Consider the following 27,538-nt stretch of genomic DNA (forward strand, 5'->3'; position numbering starts at 1 on the left):
GTTTTTTCAAAGATTTCTAGTGGAACTCCGTGAGTATTTTCACCCAAATTGGACTATTGTAAACCCCTTGTGGAAAGCATGAAGCCTCATTGTGTAGGGACAAAGAAGAGAGAACAGTGAGAGAGTCCAGAATGGGGCACGGTCCTGATTCTAGCACATCAATCCTATGATCTGCTAAGCTTTTTCAAAGATTTCTAGTGAACTCTGTATTTCCACCCAAATTGGACTATTGTAAACCCCTTGCGGAAAGCTCGAGTAGCTTATCACAAGGATTGTTTGCAGTCCTATTGAGCAAGTTCCATTGCTCCTACCAACGCAGCATTGTCACCTTCTGATTGCTTTTCTCTCTTTTTTGCCACTCGAGTTCTTTCCTCTCCAGTTGTTTCAGTTTTCCCCTCTCACGCTTCATTTTGGTTTAAATGTGGCGAAACAGATGGTGCCGATGTGTCTGTTGGCTTTGAGCTGGATTTTCATTGCAATACGTTTTAGATCAGAAATTGCATCAGAAAAATCTCTTGCGGCCATTTGGATTGGGTGCACGAATGGCACTTCTCGGGTTTGGGGAAAGCATATGAAAGATATTTTTCCTTTATGTCTGCAGCTAGTAAGAATGAGCCAGAAGCACGCCTTCATTAGCGTGGATAACTTAAAATTGAAATGACTTTTGCTTAAATCAACGTAAACCAAGTTGGAACTCAGGAGGAAACTTGATGAAGTGGTAGTAATAGCATTATGCAAGTAAGAATATGCAAGTGTTTAGGTGTCGTATGCTGAGATAGGCATGAGTTCCTGGAAACACTTGGGTCTGCACAACTCAGTGGCAGTGGAGACGGAAACATTACCTGGCTGGTTCAATCCAAGGCAAGAGCATAACTGGGCAAATCAAGCCTAGCTGGAATTTTGCACCAGAAGTATCTATCCACCTGTCTTCACGGTGAAAATCAAAAGGAAATTTACTCAATCACCATTTCCCTTGGGCTGTGCAGTCCCAGCCAATGCCTTTCTAACAGAAATGGCTTTACCTAGATGTGCACCCCACCTGGCGCTGCGATTGTGAGTCACCTGTAAAATTTGGATCTACCCCAATGTGTAGAGAAGCACTCGTAGATAGGCTGCATCTATTAATTAATGTATTAGATGCTTACTCTGGGCTAAGTGCTGGGAAGATACAAGATAGCCTTCCCAGACTGAGCCCCTTCCTTCCTCTCCCTCTCGTCCCCCTCTCCATCCCCCCATCTTACCTCCTTCCCTTCCCCACAGCACCTGTATATATGTATATATGTTTGTACATATTTATTACTCTATTTATTTATTTTACTTGTACATATCTATCCTGTTTATTTTGTTAGTATGTTTGGTTTTGTTCTCTGTCTCCCCCTTTTAGACTGTGAGCCCACTGTTGGGTAGGGACTGTCTCTATATGTTGCCAACTTGTACTTCCCAAGCGCTTAGTACAGTGTTCTGCACGTAGTAAGCGCTCAATAAATCAATCAATCAATCAATCGTATTTATTGAGCACTTACTATGTGCAGAGCACTGTACTAAGCGCTTGGGAAGTACAAATTGGCAACACACAGAGACAGTCCCTACCCAACAGTGGGCTCACAGTCTAAAAAGTGATATACGACTGATGATGATGATGATGATGATGATAATCAGAACAGCCATGGTCCCTGTCCCACCCTGGGCTCCTCGGCTGACGGAAAACACGTAGTTTATCGCCACTGTCAGATGAGGAAACTGAGACCCAGGTAAGTCCCAGAGCTGGGACTAGAACTCGGGTCTCTTGACTCTCCCAGGCCTCTTGCTCCTTCAGCTAGGCCCTGCTGCCTCCCAAATTAGAAATGAAGGCCAGGTCATCAGTCCCTGACGAAGCAAATTACTACGTATGATCTCCCAAAATAGAAAAGCAGTGATTGCCAACTATTGTGGAAGAGAGTTGGCCTTTCTGAATGCATGGCCAGTCAGAATCTACTAAGGGTCCACTGGTCCTTTCAGGCTCCTGGCTGGTTTGACGCTTCTTTAATTTTCCATACTACCTGTGTCCTATGCTTTTAGCAAAACACAGAGGTGAACTAATAATGCCTGCCCAATGGTCTGCTTGAGTTTTATTAGTCCCTCTCATACCAGCGTCCGTACAAAGCTGCTGTCACCAAACCAGAAGACAATCCATTTTTCTTTAGAAAACAGTAATTGTTGTCCCAGCCCAGGTGGTCAGGGAATTCCAGGGTCATACCCGAAGTCAACAGTAAAGGAAATACGTAGGAAGAACTGAAATTGCCCCACAAGTGAAAATCTATCACATCGGTAGCCTCTGGAATCTCTTGTCCACATGTGTCAAAACTAGGGCCACCACATTTTACCAGTGCACATGCTTGGACATAGTACGTGCCATGTACTGTGTGCAGACCATCGAAGACCCCTAGAGCATATAAGTCACCAGAAGAAACAGGTCTCTGGTAGTTTAAATGACAACAGAGGGAGTTGGTACAGACCTGGAGATTGCCTTCATTTCCCCAGACGGGAACAAAAGTGAAATTATCGTACATCATTTCAGAGATAAATGTAGGTGTATCCTTGCTCCATTTTGGGGCCTCACTACAATGGGCTGTTTGATCCTCCCTCTGACACCATTCACTTTGGGATTTTCCAAAGTTCCCATCAGACTGACCCGCTGTTTCATTCGTATTCGTGTTGTATGCCATCGGGCCCCTACCTGGGGTATTTGCAGGGATCCGAGCTATCACGAGTTTGCCGTCAGAACTTTCCATATCATGGTACCAAAAAGATTTTGAAGGGGTATAGATGCCGCTACCAGTCATGCCCAGGGAAGGGAGGTGGATATTAGCAGCCAGAACATTGACATTAAAAGCAATTGCCAAAGCTTGCTGAATCTCTATGGCAGCCAAAAGTGGCAGTTGGTTCATCCATGCGGTAGGATATACAACATGTTTCACATCATACTTTGTGAGGAGACTCACCGTAGGCTCAAAGAAGAGAATATCAAAACAGGTGAAAATACCAAATCTGCCCGCAAAAGGCGTGTCAAATGTGGCATGCTCAACTTCAAGAGGGGTGTCAAAGCCATACTCATAGTAAAGGTTTTGTTTGCGATAGCTGGCAACCAGAGTGCCATTTTCATCAAACACAACATTGGTATTGAAGTGGTATCTCCTGTCAGGTGGGCATCTGCGATCACTTTGCTCACAAGGCCGCTTAGTGCCAAGATTTGCCACCAGGAACATCTTGCCCTTTATAGCCATGCAGCTGAGGCGCTGGAGAATCTGGAGAAAATTCAGCAGAGCAAAATGTGTTAATACCTCATCCAATTCCCAGAGCAATTCACAACACAGTTACTGGAAATTGAGATCATGCTATCGGTGAAGTGCGATTTTTATTAGTATGGGTTGGTATTTTCACAGATGCTACAGTCTCTGTTCCAGAACAGTGCTTGGCACATTGTAAGGGCTTAACAAGTACCATATCTAACTACTCTAGGGTATGTGTATCCTCAAGAATTCTAGTAATGATCGTCATGGTTTTTAAAGGGAAGAGGATACCGGGGAATGGAAATTAAAACAGTTTTCTCCTAGATCTTGTTTTCCATAGAAACTGTCACTGGATAGGCCCAGATATTTTGATTAAAAGTCCTGAAAGGCTAGGGGCCAGGACTGCTAGTTCGTTGTTATGCTTGTATTAACATTTCCATTTGGGAAAACCTTCCTTGTCCACCCTCATTTTGGCTTATCTATATTAGCAGATCAGGCAAATGTGAAGCAGATACCTCTGTATCCCCGAACAGATGAGGTTCTCGGCATGGATTCCACTGCCCAGCCTGAAGAGGTGGAACAAAATCCAAGAATGGATAAATGGACTGCCTGGTGAAGTTGAATCCATGAATGCCATCTTCAGGGAAAACTATAATCTGCACACCCTGTAAGCAAGTGAGGACACACCGCAGAGAAGCCTGGAGTCAGATGGGGGAAAAGAGTAGCAAAATACAAAAGGAGTCATTGCATAAGGAGCCCTTTGAGGAACACTGTATGGGGCGGACACTTTTACACCATGCTACCAGGTAAGTGGCATAGGTTTGTCACCATCCAGTAACCCCTCAGTAGAAGTGAAAAAGTACAGGCCAATCCAAGGCAGTATGGTATAGTGGGTAAAACACAGAATTTGGGAGTCAGAAGGTCATGGGTTCTACTCCCGGCTATTATTATATTATTATTATTAATTTCACTATTACCATGATATTTGGCAATTGCTATTCCTATGTACCATCTCCTCTGATCGATCATGGACATTTATTGAGTGCTACCTGCTGAGCACTAAACTAAGTACTGGGAGAGTGGGAGATACAGTCCCTGCCCAGAAGAAACTTACAGTCTAGAAGGAGAGGCATTAAAATAAATTACAGGGAAATGGCAGAGTATAAGAATATGCATCAAAGTACTGGGGGACTGGGCATGGGGTAGGCATTAAAAGTGCTTAGGGAGCACACACTCAAGTGCATAGGCAACAGCGGGGAGGGCCAATGGGGTGTGGAAATGAGGGCTTAATCATGGAAGACTTCTGGGAGGTGTGATCTTGTAGGGCTTTAAAGATGGGGGAGAATGGTGGTGTGTTAGATAATAATAATAATAATAATAATGGCATTTATTAAGCGCTTACTATGTGCAAAGCACTGTTCTAAGTGCTGGGGAGGTTACAAGGTGAGCAGGTTGTCCCACGGTGGGCTCACAGTCAATCCCCATTTTACAGATGGGGGAACTGAGGCCCAGAGAAGTGAAGTGACTTGCCCAAAGTCACACAGCTGACAACTGGCAGAGCCGGGATTTGAACCCATGACCTTTGACTCCAAAGCCCGGGCTCTTTCCACTGAGCCACGCTGCTTCCCTTGGATACAAAGGGAGAGGGAAGTTCCAGGCCTGAGAAAGGAGATGGGCAAGGGGTGACAGTGAGACACACGAGGTCGTGGTACAGAGAAGTTCGGCGTTAGAGGAACAAAGTGTGTAGTAGGATATTAGCAAGGTAAGGGAGGAGAGGGAAATCTGATTGAATGAGTGATGTCCAGGGAGAACTGGATAAAAAGTGGCCACCAGAAGTGGCAAAGACTACATTCTCGTGTGACTTGTCTTTTCAGTTGTCAGGAGGCATCGAGAGGTCATTTGAACATTTTTTGGCCTTTTGGAATATTACCGATATTGTTTGTCAATCAATCAATCAATCGTATTTATTGAGCGCTTACTGTGTGCAGAGCACTGTACTAAGCACTTGGGAAGTACAAGTTGGCAACAAATAGAGACGGTCCCTACCCAACAGTGGGCTCACAGTCTAGAATGGGGAGACAGACAACAAAACAAAACATATTAACAAAATAAAATAAATAGAATAGATATGTACAAGTAAAATAAATAGAGTAATAAATACATACAAACATATATACATATATACAGGTGCTGTGGGGAAGGGAAGGAGGTAAGATGGGGGGATGGAGAGGGGGACGAGGGGGAGAGGAAGGAAGGGGCTCAGTCTGGGAAGGCCTCCTGGAGGAGGTGAGCTCTCAGCAGGGCCTTGAAGGGAGGAAGAGAGCTAGCTTGGCGGATGGGCAGAGGGAGGGCATTCCAGGCCCGGGGGGTGACGTGGGCCGGGGGTCGATGGCAGGACAGGCGAGAACGAGGTACGGTGAGGAGATTAGCGGCGGAGGGTGTGGGCTGGGCTGGACAAGGAGAGAAGGGAGGTGAGGTAGGAGGGGGCGAGGGGATGGACAGCCTGGAAGCCAAGGGTGAGGAGTTTCTGCCTGATGCGTAGGTTGATTGGTAGCCACTGGAGATTTTTGAAAGTAGGCACAATTTTTTCTGACTTAAAAGATGCTGCTGCATTATTTCCTTAGGGGTCCAGTGGCCCGAGAGACAACCTAATTATAGACACGGCCCGCCCTTTGGAAAACAGCCACAACTGTCAGATGCAAGACCTGCTGCTAGAGCTGATGCGGCCTGAACTTTATTATCACTGGGAAAGTTTTCCTCAAATGGGGGAGATGTCACTGGGCCATGTAGGGCAGTCGCCTGAGGGAAAATCCCATTCCAACCTATCGAAGGAAAGTTCCTTCTTGGACTTCATTTTTAGAGACATTTACCAATAAAAGTTTCCTTTCCTACTGTCCTGGGAAGGGGTCCCACGTAAGGGGCTCCTTTCTACATCCTACCTCATTTGGTAGGAGCGATAAATGAGCTACAGGCTGCTTACACAAGATATAGCCGATGATCCCTTTCATATTTTAGACTGTAAGCCCCATGATGGATAGGGACTGTGTCAGATTTGATTATCACGTTTTTATCTCTGCACCTGGCACAGTGCTTGGCACAGAGTGCTTATTAAATACTACTATATTAGTACTACAGGTGTACCCTTAAGCAGTTTATTTGAACTTGCCTTGAAGCGTGAGATCACTTAAAGTGGGGATTGTATATCTCTTTCCTGTTATTTGCTAGGGAATATAGTATCTAATGATCCGAAACCGGCAAATTTGGAGCACACCTTTTTATTTTTTGAACAACTTCAAAAATTTGAAGGGACCGTGAACGCTTTGGTTTAGCTAGTTCACTGGCCCCTCAGGGTAGGTGGAGGATGCTTGCATCAGTCCAGCCATTTGAAAACTGAAACAGAGAAAAACATTCCGTTGTCCTATCCTAGGTAAGCTTCACAGGGCAACTGCACCAACTCTGACTTGCCTCTTTGGCTGCCGTTACCACCTGCTCTTCATATATGTCGAGGTTCTGGTTCATCAGCCGCAGTGCAGACTGCCGGTCAGTAAGGGCTTTAGGGTTAAGACTCAGGATGGGTCGATGCTCGTAGACGGCGGCAACATAACGTCCTTCTTCGGTGTCTGCTTCCAGGGAGACCGTATAATAACAGAAGAGGAGGAGAGCAGGCTTGCAGCTGGCTCCAAACATACTGTGGGCCTTAAATCTGGAATGTAACAGACAAGGGGAAGATGGTTGAATCAAGAATCATGCTAGGAATTTAACTTTTGCAGCTGTGATTCTTTTAATCCTGAAAACTAAACTCTCGCGCACACAGCGATACTGGAACTGAAAGGGTTTGTTTCATGTTGCTAATAAAAGGGTATGTGTTTCAGATGGCACACTGGGTTAATGTCCTCCTTCCAGAAAAAAACAGAGCTAATGTGGGTAACGGTTTTCTTCCCCAATTTGCAACATAACTTAGCTGGATAACTACTCTCTTCTCTCACGGTTTAAGTTTTAATACTGTTATTAGGAATAATCATCCATTGTCATATCTCCTCTTCACTGATCTCCCTCCTTCCAGTCCTGCTATCTGCTATCCTCTCTTCATGCTACTGCCTGGACTATCTTTCTAATGTAAGATTCTGCACACTACCTCCCCTCTCCTCAAAAACCTCCAATGGATGCTGTTTCCTCTCCACATCAAGCAGAATTCCTCAATCAACTCTCCTCCTCTTCATTCCCCACTACACCCCGGCTCACCTTCTTCATTCCTCCTCAAGCTCAACGGTGCCTCGTCCTTGTTTCTCCTGGTGTAGACTTCTTGCTCACACTTCCCTGGAAGTCCCTCTGCTTTCATAGCTGACAGACCCCAGCTCTTCCCATTTTGAAAGCCCTTGTGGAATCGCCACTCCTCCAAGAGGCCTCTCCTGATGAATTTCTCCCCACCATGTATCCCCAACTCCCGTGTCAGCCTTTCTGCGATGCCTAAGCACTCACTACTCGCTGCCCCCATAATCCTTACGTACCAACCCTTTATATTGCATTAGTTGCTCATCTCTCTTAGGTACTTCAGATCTGTCTGTCTCCCAGCTAAGTTATAGGTTATTAGCTTCTTGTGGGAAAGGCGAAGAGGAGTAGAGGAGGTGTTGCAGCAAGAGTGCTGGCCCAGTAATGAATAACCTGTAAAATATGTTACCAAAACGAAATCAATCAATCAATCAATCGTACTTATTGAGTGCTTACTGTGTGCAGAGCACTGTACTAAGCGCTTGGGAAGTACAAGTTGGCAACATATAGAGACAGTCCCTACCCAAGAGTGGGCTCACAGTCCAAAAGGGGGAGACAAAGAACAAAACCAAACATACTGACAAAATAAAATAAATAGAATAGATATGTACAAGTAAAATAAATAAATAAATAGAGTAATAAAGATATACAAACATATATACATATATACAGGTGCTGTGGGGAAGAGAAGGAGGTAAGATGGATGGAGAGGGGGACAGGGGGAGAGGAAGGAAGGGGCTCAGTCTGGGAAGGCCTCCTGGAGGAGGTGAGCTCTCATAGGACCAAGAAATGGCTATTTTCTTGGTTTCGACGATGGCATTTACACTTTTAGATTTGTTGCCTGTTACTGAAGAAACCAGATGTGAAAAGGGGACTCTCAGAGCCTAAAAGAAACTTGCCGAAGACGGCCCAGCAGGTCAGTGGCGGAGCTGAAAAGAACTTCCGACAATCTCCAACTCCCTCCCCTTTCACATCTGACAGTCCACTGCTTTCTCCACCTTCAAATCCCTTCTAAAATCCCATCTCCTCCGAGAGGCCTTCCCTGACTAAACCCTTATTTCCCATGTCCACCTCCACCCCCATCATGTTCACTCTGTCCTAGACTGTATAATAATAATAATAATAATAATGGCATTTGTTAAGTGCTTAATATGTGCGAACCACTGTTCTAAGCGCTGGGGGGATAATAATAATAATAGTATTTGTTAAGTGCTTACTATGTGCAAGGCACTGTTCTAAGTGCTGGGGTAGATACAAGGTAATCAAGTTGTCCCACGTGGGACTCACAGTCTTCATCCCCATTTTACAGATGAGGGAACTGAGGCCCAGAGAAGTTAAGTGACTTGCCCGAAGTTGCACAGCTGACAAGTGGCAGAGCCGGGATTTGAACCCACGACCTCTGACTCCAAAGCCCGGGCTCTTTCCACTGAGCCACGCTGCATCTCCAGCATGCCCACAAGGATACAAGGGCACGCAGGGGATACAAGGTGATCAGGTTGTCCCATGTGGGGCTCACAGTCTTAATCCCCATTTTACAAATGAGGGAACTGAGGCTCAGAGAAGGTAAGTGACTTGCCCAAGGTCACACAGCAGACATGTGGCAGAGCCGGGATTAGAACCCTGGACCCCTGACTCCCAAACCCGGGCTCTTTCTACTGAGCCACGGTGTACTCCTTAAGCACTTTGGCACTCAGCCCAGCCCCATTGCTTTCATGTAAATATGCACAGATCCTTACCCTCTACTATGTCTCCTATCCATAATTTATTTTAATGTCTGTCTCCCCTGGTAGACCGTTAGTAAGATCCTTGTGGGCAGGGATCGCACCTACCAACTCTTGTATTTGACTTTCCCAAGCTTAACATTGTACAGGGCTCTGTACACAGTAAGCCCTCAGTAAATACCGTAGATTGATTAAACTGTAAAACCAAATTTTCCCTACCACAAATATTCCCTCCTCAGACCCAATACTGGTAATCAGAGGACCCACTTTACGCGCTCCCCATTAAAAGGTTTTCAGAAAAACGGCCTCTCTTCCCATAATCAAGCCTGCTGTGGCTTTCCCCAGGCATTTGGGCAACATTAGTCTAACATACCCAAGTCCCAGAATTTGTTGCCATCCAGTCAGGGAGTTTAGCAATGTTTGGAGCTGAACAAGAAGCCTTTCGGGAGTTGATCACGCGTTCTGTGTAGAAACAAAAAAAGAATTGATAAACTTTCTTATATCTGAATTTGGTCTCTGAGAACAGGCAGAGAATTTTTGAAAGGGCTCTGTGAAAAATCACTCCCATTACTTTACCTCTGGTTTTATTGTGGATGATACTGAACTCTGTATTCTCAAAGCGTTTCATCTTCTAAACTACGTGCACTATTCTCCAATGCAGGAAGTACTATATTTTATTGTAATTATATTATACTCTCCCAAGCTCTTATAATACAGTGCTCTGTACACAGTAAGCACTCAATAAATATCAATGACTGATTGATGAAAATCATCTTTAAAGCTGGAGAAGCTGAAACTGAAGGGGAGATAGAGAAGTGTGGACCTCGGAGTCAGAGGACCTGGGTTTTCATCCCGATTCTGCCAGTTGTTTGCTGTGTGACCTTGGGCATGTAACTTAACTTCTCTGTGACTCAGTTCTCTTGTTCTCCCTCCTACTTAGACTGTGAGCCCCATGTGGGATAGAGACTGTACAACCCCATTAACTTGCAGCACTTAGTGTTTGACACATAGTAAGCACTTAACGAACACCACTTAGAAAAAAATCAGAGCCCTCAACGAGAGTGTTCAAACCGTGTCCCTTGCTCGATTTGGGAATTTTATCCCCCAAACGTAGAGACTGTGTACAACCCAATTAACTTGCAGCACTTAGAACAGTGTTTGACACATAGTAAGCACTTAACACCACTTAGAAAAAAATCAGAGCCCTCAAGAGAGTGTTCAAACCGTGTCCCTTGCTCGATTTGGGCATTTTATCCCCCAAACATTAATATACATGAAACATTTAGGAGAGATAATCATTAATTTAGCCAAACAGGGCCCTCTTGAAATGGCAATACAATGCAAACAAGGGCCACCAACTTAGCTTTAATAGCCTTTTCATTATTTTTGAGTGACAAGCACAGCTGTACTGAGGGAGATACGATCGGTGATTTGGGTTCTGCAAAAAAGCCCCAGAACAATTGATTTTCAGGTGTGGAGTGGGTAGCTAGGGGTTCTTCAGTTAGGTTGGAGAAAGGGAAATCAGAACAGGAAGCTCTGAAAAGTTCTTGGATGGTGGAAGGTGCAGAGCCGTTCTTTAACAACATCCTTATCCTTCCATTACTTTTCCCCAGGCTAGGGGCTCTCCTGCACTTCTTTTATTTGGACTATTGACATATATTGAACATCTTCTCTAGCTGTGCATGGGGCAATAGATATTTGATCATTTAAAATTCCCCTTGTAACCAAAATCTAATTGCCAGTGTGCCTCCTTGCCGGCCAGAAATACAGAAAGCACAAAATATATTTGTTTCAAGGTTTTCTACCTCTTCTCTAAAGAGCAAAGTGTAGACTGGCAGAAATTTTCAAGGATTATGGTACACGGGAGAACCATATTATGACTCCCAGATTTATTATCGGTTAGTTCCCAGTTCTGCTCTGCCCTTATTAGTGCTATTTATTGGTGCCATGAAAATATCGTGTGACTTGAATGGATGCTAAACGAAGTGAAGCTTCTTTAGAAAATAATGGAAGGAGCATTAATGCGTTCCCAAGAAACAAGAAAAATCAAAACGATATAAATATGTATCAAGAAATTATTTTAAAAGACAGTAGTTACCTGATCAAATATCATTGTAAACATGCGCTAATAATGAAATATTTTTTATTAGATTTTTTTGTGAACACATGTACTTAATTTTCAAAGGTCACCATCAGAGCCATTTACTGGAAAATTGGACTGAAAGAGCATACTAGCTTTCTGAATGTTTTCAGGCTCAACAAATGTTGGCTAGTTCCCCAAACAAAACTACTTTCAGATGCTCTGTGCTTCACTTCTTCGGATTGTTTGATATCTTTTTTCAATGAATTTATGCCAAGGTTAGATTGGTTTATTACTTGAATTAATTTGGTTTTTTTCAGGATAAAAAGCACACACCTGCACTCATACTGCAATGATACTACTTTTTACCCATGTGGAAGTCACATCACTGTCCACAAAAGAATGGAAATTCAGTGGAAATTCATTAATATATTAATCTTCTATACTTACTCATAAAGCTTTTTATATAGCAAACAAATCACTTCTATAGCTAGCATAAGTATTAAGACCAGTGTTCCCTTCCTAACCATGGTAAATTTTCACAGCTCAGCAGCATTTTCTGCAGTATTTTTAAGGCAGGTGTAGCTCGTCTTTAGGAGATTCTTACGGAGATATGATCATGTCGGTAGGTTTATTATATATGCTGAAAACCTGTAAAGAGCCCTGTGCTCTATCATATATATTTTATCTCATCTCATTTTCATTGGACGATCTTGTCATTCTGAACTTGCATCGAGAACAGCATTCTCAAGAATGAGAAAAAAAATTGCGGAGGAAATGTACCAACCAGTTCAAATAAGTCTCTATTTTGTCATAATGATAGAACAAGATTTTTTTTAGCAAAAAAAGTTTTAAATTTCAGTAATCCACCCTCTCCTAATATATTAACCCACGTATTCAATCCATTAGACTGTGAGCCCACTGTTGGGTAGGGACTGTCTCTATATGTTGCCAATTTGTACTTCCCAAGCGCTTAGTACAGTGCTCTGCACATAGTAAGCACTCAATAAATACGATTGATGATGATGATGATGATTACTAAATCCCGTCAGTTTGATCTTCACTATATCGCTAAAGTTCACCCTTTCCTCTCTATTCAAACTGCTACCACATTAGTCCATGCATTTATCCTATCCCATCTTGTTTACTGTATCAGCCTCCTTGCTGACCTCTGTTTCTTGTCTCTTCCCCACACCAGTCCACACTTCCCTCTGCTGCCCGGATCATTTTTCTACAAAAACGTTCAGGCCATGTTTCCCCACTCCTCAAGAACCTCCAGTGGTTGCCCATCCACCTCCATATCTCATCCTATCCCATCTGGACTACTGCATCAGCCTTCTCTCTGATCTCCCATCCTCGTGTCTCTCTCCACTTCAATCCATACTTCATGCTGCTGCCCGGATTATCTTTGTCCAGAAACGCTCTGGGCATATCACTCCCCTCCTCAAAAATCTCCAGTGGCTACCAGTCAATCTGCGCATCAGGCAGAGACTCCTCACCCTGGGCTTCAAGGCTGTCCATCCCCTCGCCCCCTCCTACCTCACCTCCCTTCTCTCCTTCTCCAGCCCAGTCCGCACCCTCCGTTCCTCCACCGCTCACCTCCTCACTGTACCTCGCTCTCGCCTGTCCCGCCATCGACCCCCGGCCCACGTCCTCCCCCGGGCCTGGAATGCCCTCCCTCTGCCCATCCGCCAAGCTAGCTCTCTTCCTCCCTTCAAGGCCCTGCTGAGAGCTCACCTCCTCCAGGAGGCCTTCCCAGACTGAGCCCCTTCCTTCCTCTCCCCCTCATCCCCCTCTCCATCCCCCCATCTTACCTCCCTCCCTTCCCCACAGCACCTGTATATATGTAGATATGTTTGTACATATTTTTTTACTCTATTTAATTTATTTGTACATATCTATTCTATTTATTTTATTTTGTTAGTATGTTTGGTTTTGTTCTCTGTCTCCCCCTTTTAGACTGTGAGCCCACTGTTGGGTAGGGACTGTCTCTATATGTTGCCAATTTGTACTTCCCAAGCGCTTAGTACAGTGCTCTGCACATAGTAAGTGCTCAATACAATTGATGATGATATCAAACAGAAACTCCTTCACATCGGCTTTCAAGCATTTCCTATCTCACCTCGCTACTCTCCTCCTATAACCCAGGCTGTGGCACACTTCACTCCTCGAATTCGAACCTTCTCACTGTACCAAAATCTTTTCTATCTCTCCGCCAACCTCTCGCCCACGTCCTGCCTCTAGCTTGGAACACCTTCCCTCTTCAGATCCAACCGCAATTAATCGCCCCACCTTCAAAGCCTTATTGAAGGCACATCTCCTCCAAGATGCCTTTCCTGATTAAGCCACTCTTTGCTTTTCTTTTACTCGCTTCTGCGTCATCCTGACTTGCTCTCTTTCTTCATTCCAACCGCTCGGCAATTACTTACATATCTGTAATTTTATTTATTTCTATAAACATCTGTCTCCCCCACTAGACTTTAAGCTCGCTGTGGGCAGGGCATGTTTGTGTCTGTTATTGTTATATTATACTCTCCCACGCGCTTAATACAGTGCTCTGCACACAGTAAGAGCTCGATAATATGACGGACTGACTCTACACTATAAAAATAATCTCCCTAATCAATTTGTACTAGTCCATTATAAATAAAGGTTAACTCTCCCTGTTTCTATGGAAAAATGCAGTATTGACGGTTTTCTAGTTCTTCACAGTTGCGTAATTCCAACTTCCAAGCCCAACCTCCTTTCCCGGATCACTCGTGCCTGATGTGGCAGAGCGCGTCTCTTGGTTTCATACTGCCGTACTGTGGGAAAAGCTAGTAAGATCAACTCTTGTTTATTTGATATTTTTTTCTACAGTGAAATGGAGATAGTGGTTTCCGCCCTCTTCCTATCCATTGAAAAAAAAAAAAATTAAAATCCCACAAAGCACATTTTTGAAATGTGGAATTTTGCAGTTGCAGTGCACAAATGTGGAATTTTGCAGTTGGGCTGTGAACTCATCTATAAAAACTCCAGGACTCCTCCTCCTTGTCCACCTATTTAAATCTTGTTCCCTACCAGTCAAAATGATCAATCAGTCAGTGGTATTTCATTCATTCATTCATTCAATCGTATTCATTCATTCATTTGTATTTATTGAGTGCTTACTGTGTGCAGAGGACTGTACTAAGCGCTTGGGAAGTACAAGTTGGCAACATATAGAGATGGTCCCTACCCAACAAGGGGCTCACAATCTGAATTGTGTTATAATAATAATAATAATGGCATTTATTAAACGCTATGTGCAAAGCACTGTTCTAAGCACTGGGGAGGTTACAGTTAGATCTGGTTGTCCCACGGGGGGCTCACAGTCTTAATCCCCATTTTCCAGATGAGGTCACTGAGGCACAGAGAAGTTAAGTGACTTGCCCAAAGTCTCACAGCTGACAATTGGCAGAGCTGGGATTCGAACCCATGAGCCCTGACTCCAAAGCCCGGGCTTTTTCCACTGAGCCACGCAGAGCACTGTACTGAGTGCTTGGGAGAGTACAATACAACAGAATTAGCATTCATTCAGTCAGATTTATTGAGCGCTTAATAATAATGATGGCATTAAGCGCTTACTATGTGCAAAGCACTGTTCTAAGCGCTTAATGTGTGCAGAGCCCTGTACTAAGCGCTTGGAAAGTACAGTTCAGCAATAAAGAGAAACACACCAAGCTTACAGTCCGGAAGGGGGGAGACAGACATCAAAACAAGTAAATAGGCATCAATATAAATAAATAGAATTATAGATATATCCACTCAACAGCATCTTTGTTCCCTGAAGAAAAGCATCTGTGTTCCCTTAAGAGAAGCAGCATGGCTCAGTGGAAAGAGCACGGGCTTAGGAGTCAGAGGTCATGGGTTCAAATCCTGGCTCCACCAATTATAAGCTGTGTGACTTTGGGCAAGTCACTTCACTTCTCTGGGCCTCAGTTCCCTCATCTGTAAAATGGGGATTGACTGTAAGCCCTCTGTGGGACAACCTGATCACCTTGTAACCTCCCCAGCACTTAGAACAGTGCTTTGCACATAGTAAGTGCTTAATAAATGCCATAATTATTATTATTATTATAAAAGAAAGTGAGTGTCTCTTGCCAAAATCGGGGTGTCTGGTCACTTTAATGATATGTGGAGCCTGCAACTGAGTTAAGATTTTTTTACCAATATGTTTCAGTGACCATTGTTCCTTTTATGGTGCCATCCTCATGACTTCTGCCCTTTGCCCCTGGCTGTGCCTAGGTCGTTCTCCTCCTGGGTCTTAACCCACTCTTAATTGCAGGGCAGGGCGAATGGGCGTATAATTATCTTACAGTCTAGAGGGATGTTAGAGTTCAATTACTCTTGTCAAATTGCAAGTGATATATGATTCTTTCATATTCTCATGTTATACTTTAAAGAGTCACATCCCAGTATTTATGGCATGTTACAAATGGAAATCGGAATGAGTTTAAGTACCTCACAAAATGCATTAAATGGATTTAGTTTTGGAATTTATACACTGTATAATACGTATCCCAGAATGCAATTATCTGTCCTACAAGGCATGCTGTGAATATTTAACTATTCCTAGAAATTTCATCGGAAAGGATTTTTGGTTTTAGGTTTATTCTGAGGGGTAACCCCAGAAAAATACAATTCAAAAACTCTTTGAAGGTAGAATTACATCAATTCTCTAGTCATTCATTCATTCAATCGTATTTATTGAGAGCTCTGTGCAGAGCACTGTATGAAGCGCTTGGGAAGTGTACAGACTCTCCCCCTCCTCAAAAATCTGGCATAGTTTGTGTCCTCAGTAGGAAACCAAATATCCATCAACAATGGTGTTGATGAAAATGATGAACTATAGGTTTGTCAGATTGAATGCATCATTTTCACAAAGGACAGCTCTATATATTCCACGATGGTGGAAGTCTGTTTCAATTCTACTACAATTTGGATGGGTAGCTACCAAGAGTCATAGTGTTTAAAAAAAACTAAAAGCCCCTGCTCAGTTTTAAAAGTCTCTGATGATTTATGATGTACATATAGCCATATATTCCTCTTTGGAAAAAGCAAACAGACTGTGAAACCTATGTGGGAAAGGAACAGTGCCTGACCTGATTAACTTGTATCTACCCCAGTGCTTAGAAGAGGGCTTGACATATAGTAAGTGCTTAACAAATATAATGCTATTATTATTGCTACTACTACTAATAGTAATAGTAATTATAAGCCCAGCATATTATTGAGTGACAAAACAGAAATTCATGATTGGGAGATCCGGTATTGGATTTCCCAACAGACTTACTATGTAAGCCTAAGTGGCAATTTTTCTGCAAGGAGAGCGGGATGTAGAAGAGACCAATTGTTCACAGAAAAATAAACCCTAAAAACTTTTCTATGAATAAACAAGGTTCCTGAGTTCATTTTTTTCAATTGCAGCCTGAGCCCGACTCTTGAGTATATTATAACAGTAGGGTACAATGCAGCAGGGTTCTTTGGACTACTAGGGTGGCTTTGAAGTGAATTTGCCTAGGAACAGTATGGTTCCTATATGGGTAGCATATTGAATTCACCTTGGGGTAGGTACCAGACTTCAAGAAAAAAACATAGAAGGCAAAATAGCTTCATCTTATCTTAATACTCTTGTCATTTACCCATCTTCCTTCGTTGTGCTCCATCTTTATCGCTTTTTTAGAATATTCCAAATTCAAAGGATATGGAAATCCCTTTTCTGATTTTGATGCCAAGACCAAAGGACATTCTTTCCATGGTAATATAAAAAAAAATCAGCTCATCCACTCACTTGAAAGACTGAAAACTAACCCACTTCCCTTGGAGAGATCTTTGGAGACACTGGTTTGATTTTAAAGCTCCTTTTTTGAAATATTCACTGAAGAATAAACAACGCTAAAATCCCAAGAGAAAAATCAACAGATCAATAGGCAGGGAAGTCTAAATACTGAAGTGAGTTTTTAAAGATCTTGGACATCGCCATACAGTCGTTTTCCACTTTGGGGCTGTTCCCCCGTTTCTGAAGGCCTGAACCCCTCACCCGGCCCTGCAATTAAGAGTGTGTTAAAACCCATGAGGTGACCTGAAAGGGCAGAAGTCATGACGGTAACAGAAAAGGAACATTTGGTGAAACATTTTGGCGAAAAATTTTAACCCTCTCAATCGCAGGCTCCACATATCGTTGAAGACACCACATATCTATTCTATTTATTTTGTTAGTATGTTTGGTTTTGTTCTCTGTCTCCCCCTTTTAGACTGTGAGCCCACTATTGGGTAGGGACTATATATGTTGCCAATTTGTACTTCCCAAGCGCTTAGTACAGTGTTCTGCACATAGTAAGCGCTCACTAAATACGATTGATGATGATGATGATGATGATGTCCCAGTTTGGGCAAGAGAGGCTGACTTCCTGTTCTTCAGAGGACAAACATGACCAGAAAAACTGAAAGTTCCCAGGAATGTGTGTCTGTTGTACTCTCCCAAGTGCTTAGTACCGTGCTCTGCACGCAGGTAAGCACTCAAGAGATACTTCTGACTGCTAACGCTCAATAAATACCCCTGATGGATTGCTTTCCTTGGAACATTGAAACTCTGAAGGGATGAGATGAATGCACTCAAGATGGACCAGTAGAAATGGGGCTAAAGACAGAGCCGCTGCTGCCATCCAAGTGGAAACAACAGCAGGCCGAGGGAGTCAGTCCGGCTGAAATAGCCTATTTTGGGCTGGCCCCCTTATGGAGGTGCTGTTTGGGTAAATCATGACCGTGGCGGTAGCTGAAAGTGAGTATGTTTCTCCTTTCCCCTTCTCCCTTGCCCCCACAACCTCTCTCTGCGCTCTTCTCTCATATTCCCCCACCCCACTGTCACTGCTTCATTCATTCATTCATTCAATCGTATTTATTGAGCACTTACGGTGTGCAGAGCACTGTACTAAGCGCTTGGGAAGTACAAGTTGGCAACATAGAGAGATGGTCCCTGCCCAACACGGGCTCACAGTCTAGAAGGGGGAGACAGACAACAAAACAAAACATATGGACAGGTGGTGTCAAGTCATCAGAATAAACAGAAATATACATATTTATATATTACATATAATATATATGTATATTATATACATATGTATATGTATATTATATGTATAACATATAGTATACATGTTATATATAAATATTATATATAAGTATATAAATGAATAGAAATACCACATGCAGCAAGGAGAATGGAGGGAGGGCAAAACAGATCTGTGCTAGTCTCTCTGTTTCCCACCAACTTCCCTCCATCGTCGAGGTAGAAGGAGAGAGCGAAGTAGACGCACTCCCACTGGCATTAGTCAGTTTGGTGAGAGTGACCAAGTGTGAATTGGGAAAGGGGAAGAAGGCAAGTGTGAAGCAATGGAAAATTGAAGAGGTGAGGTGGCAGGGGCAGGTGCATATTATCAAAACTGGTTTCTGTCAATGTAGAGGACAGATGAAAACTGCAAAGGCAAAGAGAAAGTGAACAGTATGAAATGAGTAAAATCCTCAGGCATCCCAGTCCTATCCAGAATTCTAGTCAACTTACTCATAGTATATTTATTCTATTTTAGACAGATTGTGATTATTTCATTCATTCATTCGTATTTATTGAGCTCTTACTGTGTGCGGAGGACTGTGCTAAGCACTTGGAAGGTACAATTAAGCAATAGAGACACAATCCCTGCCCACGGATGTGCGGAGGGAGGGCATTCCAGGCCGGGGGAGGACGTGGGCCGGGGGTCGACAACGGGACAGGTGAGAATGAGGTACGGTGAGGAGATTAGCGGCGGAGGAGTGGAGGGTGCGGGCTGGGCTGGAGAAGGAGAGAAGGGAGGTGAGGTAGGAGGGGGCGAGGGGATGGACAGCCTGGAAGCCCAGGGTGAGGAGTTTCTGCCTGATGCGCAGATTGATTGGTAGCCACTGGAGATTTTTGAGGAGGGGAGTAACATGCCCAGAGCGTTTCTGGACAAAGATAATCCGGGCAGCAGCATGAAGTATAGATTGAAGTGGGGAGAGACAGGAGGATGGGAGATCAGAGAGGAGGCTGATGCAGTAATCCGGTCGGGATAGGATGAGAAAAAGACAATTCTCAGACAATGTTGGGTCACCATCCCAATTATTACTGTTATTACTATTATATTATTATCCTTACATAATAACTGCATTTGTTAAGTGTTTACTATGTGTCAAGCACTGGGGTAGATACAAGGTAATCTGGTTAGGCACAGTCCCTGTTCCACATGGGGCTCACAGTCCTCATCCCCATTTTAAAGGTGAGGGAACTGAGGCCCAGAGAAGTGAAGTGATTTGCCCAAGGTCACACAGCCGGCAAGTGGCAGAGCTGGCATTAGAACCCCTGACTTTCTGACTCCTAGGGCCGTGTGCTATCCACTAGAATATGTATTAAGCACTTACTAGATACCTGGCACTGTACCAAGTACTGGGGTAAACTCAAGATAATAATCATAGCACATAGCCCCTTGTTCATTCATTCATTCATTCAATCGTATTTATTGAGCGCTTACTGTGTACAGAGCACTGTACTAGGTGTTTGGGAAGTACAGGTCGGCAACATAGAGAGATGGTCCTTACCCAACAGCGGGCTCCACATGGGATTCCCAACCTAAGGCTAAGCCCCACTTTTCCTCATCTCCCACTCCCTTCTGTGTCACCCTGACTTGTTCCCTTTGCTCTTCCCCCCTCCCCTTGTCCCACAACACTTATGTAGATGTCTGAGATTTCATTTATTTATTTCATTTATAGCTCTCTTCCTCCCTTCAAAGCTCACCTCCTCCAGGAGGCCTTCCGACACTGAGCCCCCTCTTTCCTCTCCCCCTCCCCATCCCCCCCGCCCTACCTCGTTCCTCTCCCTACAGCACCTGTATACATGTTTGTACAGATTTTTTACTCTATTTATTTTCCTTGTACATATTTACTCTTCTATTTATTTTGTTAATGATGTGCATCTAGCTTTAATTCTATTTATTCTGCTGACTTGGCACCTGTCCCCATGTTTTGTTTTGTTGTCTGTCTCCCCCTTCTAGACTGTGAGCCCGCTGTTGGGTAGGGACTGTCTCTATATGTTGCCGGCTGGTACTTCCCAAGCGCTTAGTACAGTGCTCTGCACACAGTAGGCGCTCAATAAATACGATTGAATGGAAAAGGGGGGCGACAGACATCAAAACAAGTAAACAGTTAACCCAGCTTCTGTTACTTTCATCACTATTTACAGTTCCCACTATTTCCCAATTCCTTTCACATACCGAGGAAACACTGTAGTAATAATAATAATAATAATGGTATTTGTTAAGCGCTTACTATGTGCCAAGCACTGTTCTAAGCGCTGGGGTGGACACAAGTAAACCGGGTTAGACGCAGTCCCTGTCCCACATGGGGCTCACAGTCTCAGTCTCCATTTTACAGATGAAGTAACTGAGACCCAGAGAAGTGAAGTGACTTGCCCAGGGTCACACGGCAGACAAGAGGCAGAGCTAGGATCAGAACCCATGACTTTCTGGCTCTCAGGCTCGGGCTGTAGCCACCACACCATGCTTATCATTATTAGAATTAACGGCATTATAAGGTTCTTTTCTTTCAGGCACCAATGATTTTACTATTCATTATAAGCTTCCAAATGTACCAATCTGCTGTGTGACCTTGGTCAAGTCACTTAACTTCTGTGAGCCTCAGTTACCCCATCTGTAAAATGGGGATTAAGACTGTGAGCCCCATGTGGGACAACCTGATCACCTTGTATCCCCCCCAGCGCTTAGAACATGCTTTGCACATAGTAAGCGCTTAACAAATGCCATTATTATTATTATTATTAAAGCTATCACCAGTTGGGGCAAGACCTGGGGCAATTTGGCTGGGCACGGACATATGAAGGGTCAGCTATTTACCGGTGCAATATTTTCGCACCTAAAACTATTCCTCCTTCCTACCCTCCTCCAAACTGCAAATCAATCAATCCTATTTACTGAGAGGCTCCACTAAATATGTATTTTCAAGGCCCCAGAGGGACAGGGTCTAATCACCACCTACGTATTCTTTTCGTGCCCCTAGTTCAGTGCTCTGCATACATTCATTCAATCGTATTTATTGAGCGCTTACTGTGTGCAGAGCACTGTACTAAGCACTTGGGAAGTACAAGTTGGCAACATACAGAGATGGTCCCTACCCAACAGTGGGCTCACAGTCTGGAAGGGGGAGACAGAGAACAAAACAAAACATATTAACAGAATTAAAATAGAATAAATATGTACAAGTAAAATGAATAGAGTAATAAATACGTACAAACATATATACATATATACAGGTGCTGTGGGGAAGGGAAGGAGGTAAGGTGGGGGAGAGGAAGGAGGGGGCTCAGTCTGGGAAGGCCTTCAAATCCCAGCTCCGCCAACTGTCAGCTGTGTGACTTTGGGCAAGTCACTTAACTTCTCTGGGCCTCAGTTCCCTCATCTGTAAAATGGGGATTAAGACTGTGAGCCCCCCCCACCGTGGGACAACCTGATCACCTTGTAACCTCCCCAGCGCTTAGAACAGTGCTTTGCACATAGTAAGTGCTTAATAAATACCCTTATTATTATTACAGTAAGTGCGTAATACAATTACTACTACTTCTAGACTGTGAGCCCGCTGTTGGGTCAGGACCGTCTCTATATGTTGCCAACTTGTCCTTCCCAAGCGCTTAGTACAGTGCTCTGCACATAGTAAGCGCTCAATAAATACGATTGATGATGAGTAAGCGCTCAATAAATACGATGGAATGAATGAATGAACTACTAGCTAGCTTGCTACCCATCTCAGCCATTATCAAATCCGTTCATGAAAATGCAACGCACGGCAATACGGGAATAAGAAAAATAACGTCCCTTCACCCCACCTCGAAGAACACCAAAGTTCATGAAAATGCAACGCACAGCAATACGGGAAGAAGGACAACCACGTCCCTTCACCCCATCTCGAAGAACTCCAAAGTTCATGAAAATGCAACACACAGCAATACGGGAATAAGGACAATCACCTCCTCCAGGAGGCCTTCCCAGACTGAGCCCCTTCTTTCCTCTCCCCCTCGTCCCCCTCTCCATCCCCCCGTCTTACCTCCTTCCCTTCCCCACAGCACCTGTATATATGTATATATGGTTGTACATATTTATTACTCTATTTATTTATTTATTTATTTTACTTGTACATTTCTATCCTACTTATTTTATTTTGTTGGTATGTTTGGTTCTGTTCTCTGTCTCCCCCTTTTAGACTGTGAGCCCACTGTTGGGTAGGGACTGTCTCTATGTGATGCCAATTTGTACTTCCCAAGCGCTTAGTACAGTGCTCTGCACATAGTAAGCGCTCAATAAATACGATTGATTGATTGATTGATTGACAACCACGTCCCTTCGCCCCATCTCGAAGGACACCAAAGTTTAGTTCTTACCCGTGATGCAAATCACTGACTTCACTCTGCCCAACTATAAAAAGGGGATTGTATAAAGCCAGCCTGGCCCTAGCCCCAGGCCGAAGTTGGATATCTGGAAGATCTTGTGTTTTGACATCTCAAAGTCTGGAACAGGTTAGTTGCTGGCTGAGTTCCACCCCCGGATGCAGGAGCCTGGATCCGAAGGTGGTTGTGGTGCTGCGTGGGAGGCGGGCAGCAAATAGCGAGCAACGGCGATGCTAGTCGTCTCAAGACAGGTGGCCACTGGTCAGGGCTAGGGGTGGCCCCTTTCTGCTCCCGTTTCTGTAGCCTTCCTCTTCCAGCTCCATGCCAGGGACGCCCCTTGGGAAAACCCTGCATCCTGGGCTTCCTCCCAAGCCTCCAGTCAGCCTACCCACTGTTGGGTCTACTCCTGAACAGATCCTCCCAGAAAGTATTTCTAAATATTGCACTAACCCAGCTATAACACACCACTTCTCCCTCATCTTGGACAGCCATAAATGCCTGTGTATTTCTTCCGGGTGTCGGGACCGCTACGGGGGAATTCAGAATTTCAAACCAGGTTGCGCCCGAGGCTGGCTGGGAAGCCTTGGATTGATCGCATGGGCAGTAAGGAGCTCCAATTTAGAGATGAATAAACTACGTCATCATAAAATAAGAAATCCATATAAGTAATCCAATCAATCAATCAATCAATCGTATTTATTGAGCGCTTACTATGTGCAGAGCACTGTACTAAGCGCTTGGGAAGTACAAATTGGCATCACATACAGTCCCTACCGTCACTAAATCCGTGCACTAAATGAAAAGATTAAAACTTAGCAGCGCCCGAGGTAGCAAGCAGTGAGACTTCCCACTGTTTTAGACTGTGAGCCCACTGTTGGGTAGGGACTGTCTCTATAAGTTGCCAACTTGTGCTTCCCAAGCGCTTAGTACAGTGCTCTGCACACAGTAAGCGCTCAATAAATACCATTGATGATGGTGATGATGTATCTCCCCCAGCGCTTAGAACAGCGCTTGGCACACAGTAAGCGCTTAACAAGGACCATAAGCGTGGCTTAGAGGGAAGAGCACAGGGCTGGGAGTCAGAGGTCACGGGTTCTAATCCCAGCTCCGCCACTCGTCAACCGTGTAACTCCGGCCAAGTCGCTTCTCTACGCCTCACTTCCTTCGTCTGTAATACTAATAATGGCATTTGTTAAGCGCTTACTATGTGCAAAGCACTGTTCTAAGCGCTGTAAGTGGGGATTAAGACTGTGAGTCATCATCATCATCATCAATCGTATTTATTGAGCGCTTACTGTGTGCAGAGCACTGTACTAAGCGCTTGGGAAGTACAATTTGGCAACATATAGAGACAGTCCCTACCCAACAGTGGGCTCACAGTCTACATGGGACAACCTGATAAGCGTGTATCCACCCCACTGCTGAGAACAGCCCTGGGCACATAGGAAGCGCTTAACAAATACCATCATTACTGTTATCATTATCATTATTTTTTATTATGTAGGGGCTCAATAATTCCCACCCGTTGAGGCGGTGGACGCCTGCAACTGCGAAACGCCGCCGGAGAAGGCAGATTGTGCAGCTAGCAGACAAAACTGCCCAGCCGACATTTAAAAGCTAAACAGGGCTGACAAAACGGGACAGAAAACGTTCATGTTCCCGAGGCTCAGTCATTCGTATTTATTGAGCACTTACTGGATGCAGAGCACTGTACTAAGCGCTTGGAAAATACAGTGCTCCAGCGCTTAGAACGGTGCTTGTACTTCCCAAGCGCTTAGTACAGTGCTCTGCACACAGTAAGCGCTCAATAAATACGACTGAATGAATGAATAGTAAGCGCTTAACAAATAGCATCATTATCATTACAATGCAGCAATAGAGAGAGATAGTCCCTGCCCACAAAGGGCATACAGTCTAGAGGGGGAAAACAAGTCATCATCATCATCATCATCAATCGTATTTATTGAGTGCTTACTATGTGCAGAGCACTGTACTAAGCGCTTGGGAAGTACAAATTGGCAACATATAGAGACAGTCCCTACCCAGCAGTGGGCTCACAGTCTAAAAGGGGGAGACAAAGAACAAAACCAAACATACTAACAAAATAACAAAAAAAAAAAGTCAAAACAAGTAAACAGGCATCAACATAAATAAATAGGATTACTGACACATACACAAGTGCTGTGGGGTGGGGAAGGGCGGTAGAGCATTCATTCATTCAATCAATCGTATTTATTGAGCGCTTACTGTGTGCAGAGCACTGGACTAAGCGCTTGGGAAGTACAAGCTGGCAACATATAGAGACAGTCCCTACCCAACACTGGGCTCACAGTCTAGAAATAGTATTTATTGAGTGCTTACTGTGTGCAGAGCACTGTGCTAAGCTCTTGGGAAGTACAATATAGAGACAGTCCCTATCCAGCAACGGGCTCCCAGTCTAGAAGGGGGAGACAGACAACAAAACAGAACAAGTAGATAGGTGTCAATATGATCATAATAAATACAATTATCGTTATAGACACGTCATTAATAGAGTAATTAAAATGTACAGAGTAATAAATATGTACAAATAGAGTTCTAGACTGTGAGCCCATTGTTGGGTAGGGACTGTCTCTATATGTTGCTAACTAGTACTTCCCAAGTGCTTCGTACAGTGCTCTGCACACAGTAAGTGCTTGATAAATATGACTGAATTAATGAAATAGAATAATAAATATGTACAAATAGAGTAATAAATATGTACAAATATGCTGTTGGGGAGCAGGGGGGTGGTGGGGAGGGGAGGAAGAGAGGAAAAGCACACAGTAAGCGCTCAATAAATACAAATGAATGAATGAATGAATGAAAAGGGGGGGCTCAGTCTGGGAAGGCCTCCTGGAGGAGGTGAGTTCTCAGTAATAATAATAATAATACTGATGGCATTTACTAAGCACTTACTATGTGCCAAGCACTGTTCTAAGCGCTGGGGAGGATACAAGGTGATCAGACTGCCCCCCGGGGGGCTCACAGTCTTCATCCCCATTTTACAGAGGAGGTCACTGAGGCCCAGAGAAGTGAAGTGACTTGCCCAAAGTCACACAGCTGGCAAGTGAAGCAGCATGGCTCAGTGGAAAGAGCCCAGGCTTTGGAGTCAGAGGTCATGGGTTCAAATGCCGACTCCACCACTTGTCAGCTGTGTGACTTTGGGCAAGTCACTTCACTTCTCTCAGTGGAAAGAGCCCGGGCTTGGGAGTCAGAGGTCACGGGTTCTAATCCCGGCTCTGCCACATGTCTGCTGTGTGACCTTGGGCAAGTCACTTTACTTCTCTGTGCCTCAGTTATCGCATCTGTCAAATGGGGATGAAGACTGTGATCCCCACGTGGGACAACCTGATCACCTTGTATCCCTCCCAGCACTTAGAACAGTGCTTTGCACATAGTAAGCACTTAACAAATGCCATTAGTATTATTATTATTATTCTCTGGCCTTCAGTTCCCTCATCTGTAAAATGGAGATGAAGACTGCACCCCTCGTGGGACAACCTGATCACCTTGTATCTCCCCCAGCGCTTACAACAGTGCATGGCACATAGCGCTTAACAAATGCCATTATTATTATTATTCTCTGGCCTTCAGTTCCCTCATCTGTAAAATGGGGATGAAGACTGTGTGCCCCTCGTGGGACATCCTGATTACCTTGTATCTCCCCCAGTGCTTACAACAGTGCATGGAACATAGCGCTTAACAAATGCCATTATTATTATTATTCTCTGGGCCTCAGTTCCCTCATCTGTAAAATGGGGATGAAGACTGTGCGCCCCTCATGGGACAACCTGATTACCTTGTATCTTCCCCAGCGCTTACAACAGTGCATCACAGTTAGCGCTTAACAAACGCCATCATGATTATTATTCTCTGTGCCTCAGTTCCCTCATCTGTAAAATGGGGATGAAGACTGGGAGCCCCCCGTGGGACAACCTGATCACCTTGTAACCTTGGGGAAGCGGCGTGGCTCGGTGGAAAGAGCATGGGCTTTGGAGTCAGAGGTTCAAATCCCGGCTCTGCTACTTGTCAGCTGTGTGACTTTGGGCGAGTCACTTCACTTCTCTGGGCCTCAGTTACCTCATCTGGAAAATGGGGGTGAATCAATCAATCAATCAATCGTATTTACTGAGCGCTTACTATGTGCAGAGCACTGTACTAAGCGCTTGGGAAGTACAAATTGGCAACCTATAGAGACAGTCCCTACCCAACAGTGGGCTCACAGTCTAAAAGGGGGAGACAGAGAACAAAACCAAACATACTAACAAAATAAAATAAATAGAATAGATAGGTACAAGTAAAATAAATAAATAAATAAATAAATAGAGTAATAGTAAAATAAATAAATAAATAGAGTAATAATAAATAGAGTAATAATAAATAGAGTAATAATAGAGTAATAAGTGAAGACTGTGAGCCCCCCGTGGGACAGCCTGATCACCTTGTAACCTCCCCAGCGCTTAGAACAGTGCTTTGCACATAGTAAGCGCTTAATAAATGCCATCATCATTATTATTATTATTATTACTCCAGGCCCGGGGGACGCTCACCTCCTCAGCGGCCCAGCAACGCCCCGCCCCCTGGCCGCTGCTAGCCCCGCCCCTCTGGGGGGGGAGCCGGCCAATGAGAGCGCCCCTCCCCTCAGGCGGGGCCGCCGAGCCGCGCCCTCATTGGTCGCCCGGGAGCCGCCCTCTCC

General features: G+C 44.3%; 1 protein-coding gene across 3 annotated transcripts; it reads right to left on the minus strand.

Moving 5' to 3' along the window:
• Positions 1–1,630: 1,630 nt before the first annotated feature.
• Positions 1,631–27,413, minus strand: BTD (biotinidase). 3 transcript variants are annotated; one of them, XM_038742068.1, is made up of 5 exons: positions 27,393–27,413; positions 9,633–9,721; positions 6,735–6,972; positions 3,785–3,934; positions 1,631–3,284 (listed from the first exon to the last, which is right to left on the minus strand). In XM_038742068.1, exons 3-5 carry the CDS (start codon positions 6,954–6,956, stop codon positions 2,112–2,114), a joined length of 1,545 nt encoding a protein of 514 aa, XP_038597996.1. In that variant the 5' UTR covers positions 6,957–6,972; positions 9,633–9,721; positions 27,393–27,413; the 3' UTR covers positions 1,631–2,111. The 3 variants fall into 3 exon arrangements, with proteins under 3 accessions (XP_038597996.1, XP_038598004.1, XP_038598011.1); XM_038742076.1 differs by lacking the exon at positions 27,393–27,413 and adding an exon at positions 26,787–26,805; XM_038742083.1 differs by lacking the exon at positions 9,633–9,721 and having other exon boundaries at positions 27,393–27,412.
• Positions 27,414–27,538: the final 125 nt, after the last annotated feature.

The sequence above is a fragment of the Tachyglossus aculeatus genome, chromosome 2 (assembly GCF_015852505.1).
Source record: "Tachyglossus aculeatus isolate mTacAcu1 chromosome 2, mTacAcu1.pri, whole genome shotgun sequence".
Taxonomy (NCBI): domain Eukaryota; kingdom Metazoa; phylum Chordata; class Mammalia; order Monotremata; family Tachyglossidae; genus Tachyglossus; species Tachyglossus aculeatus.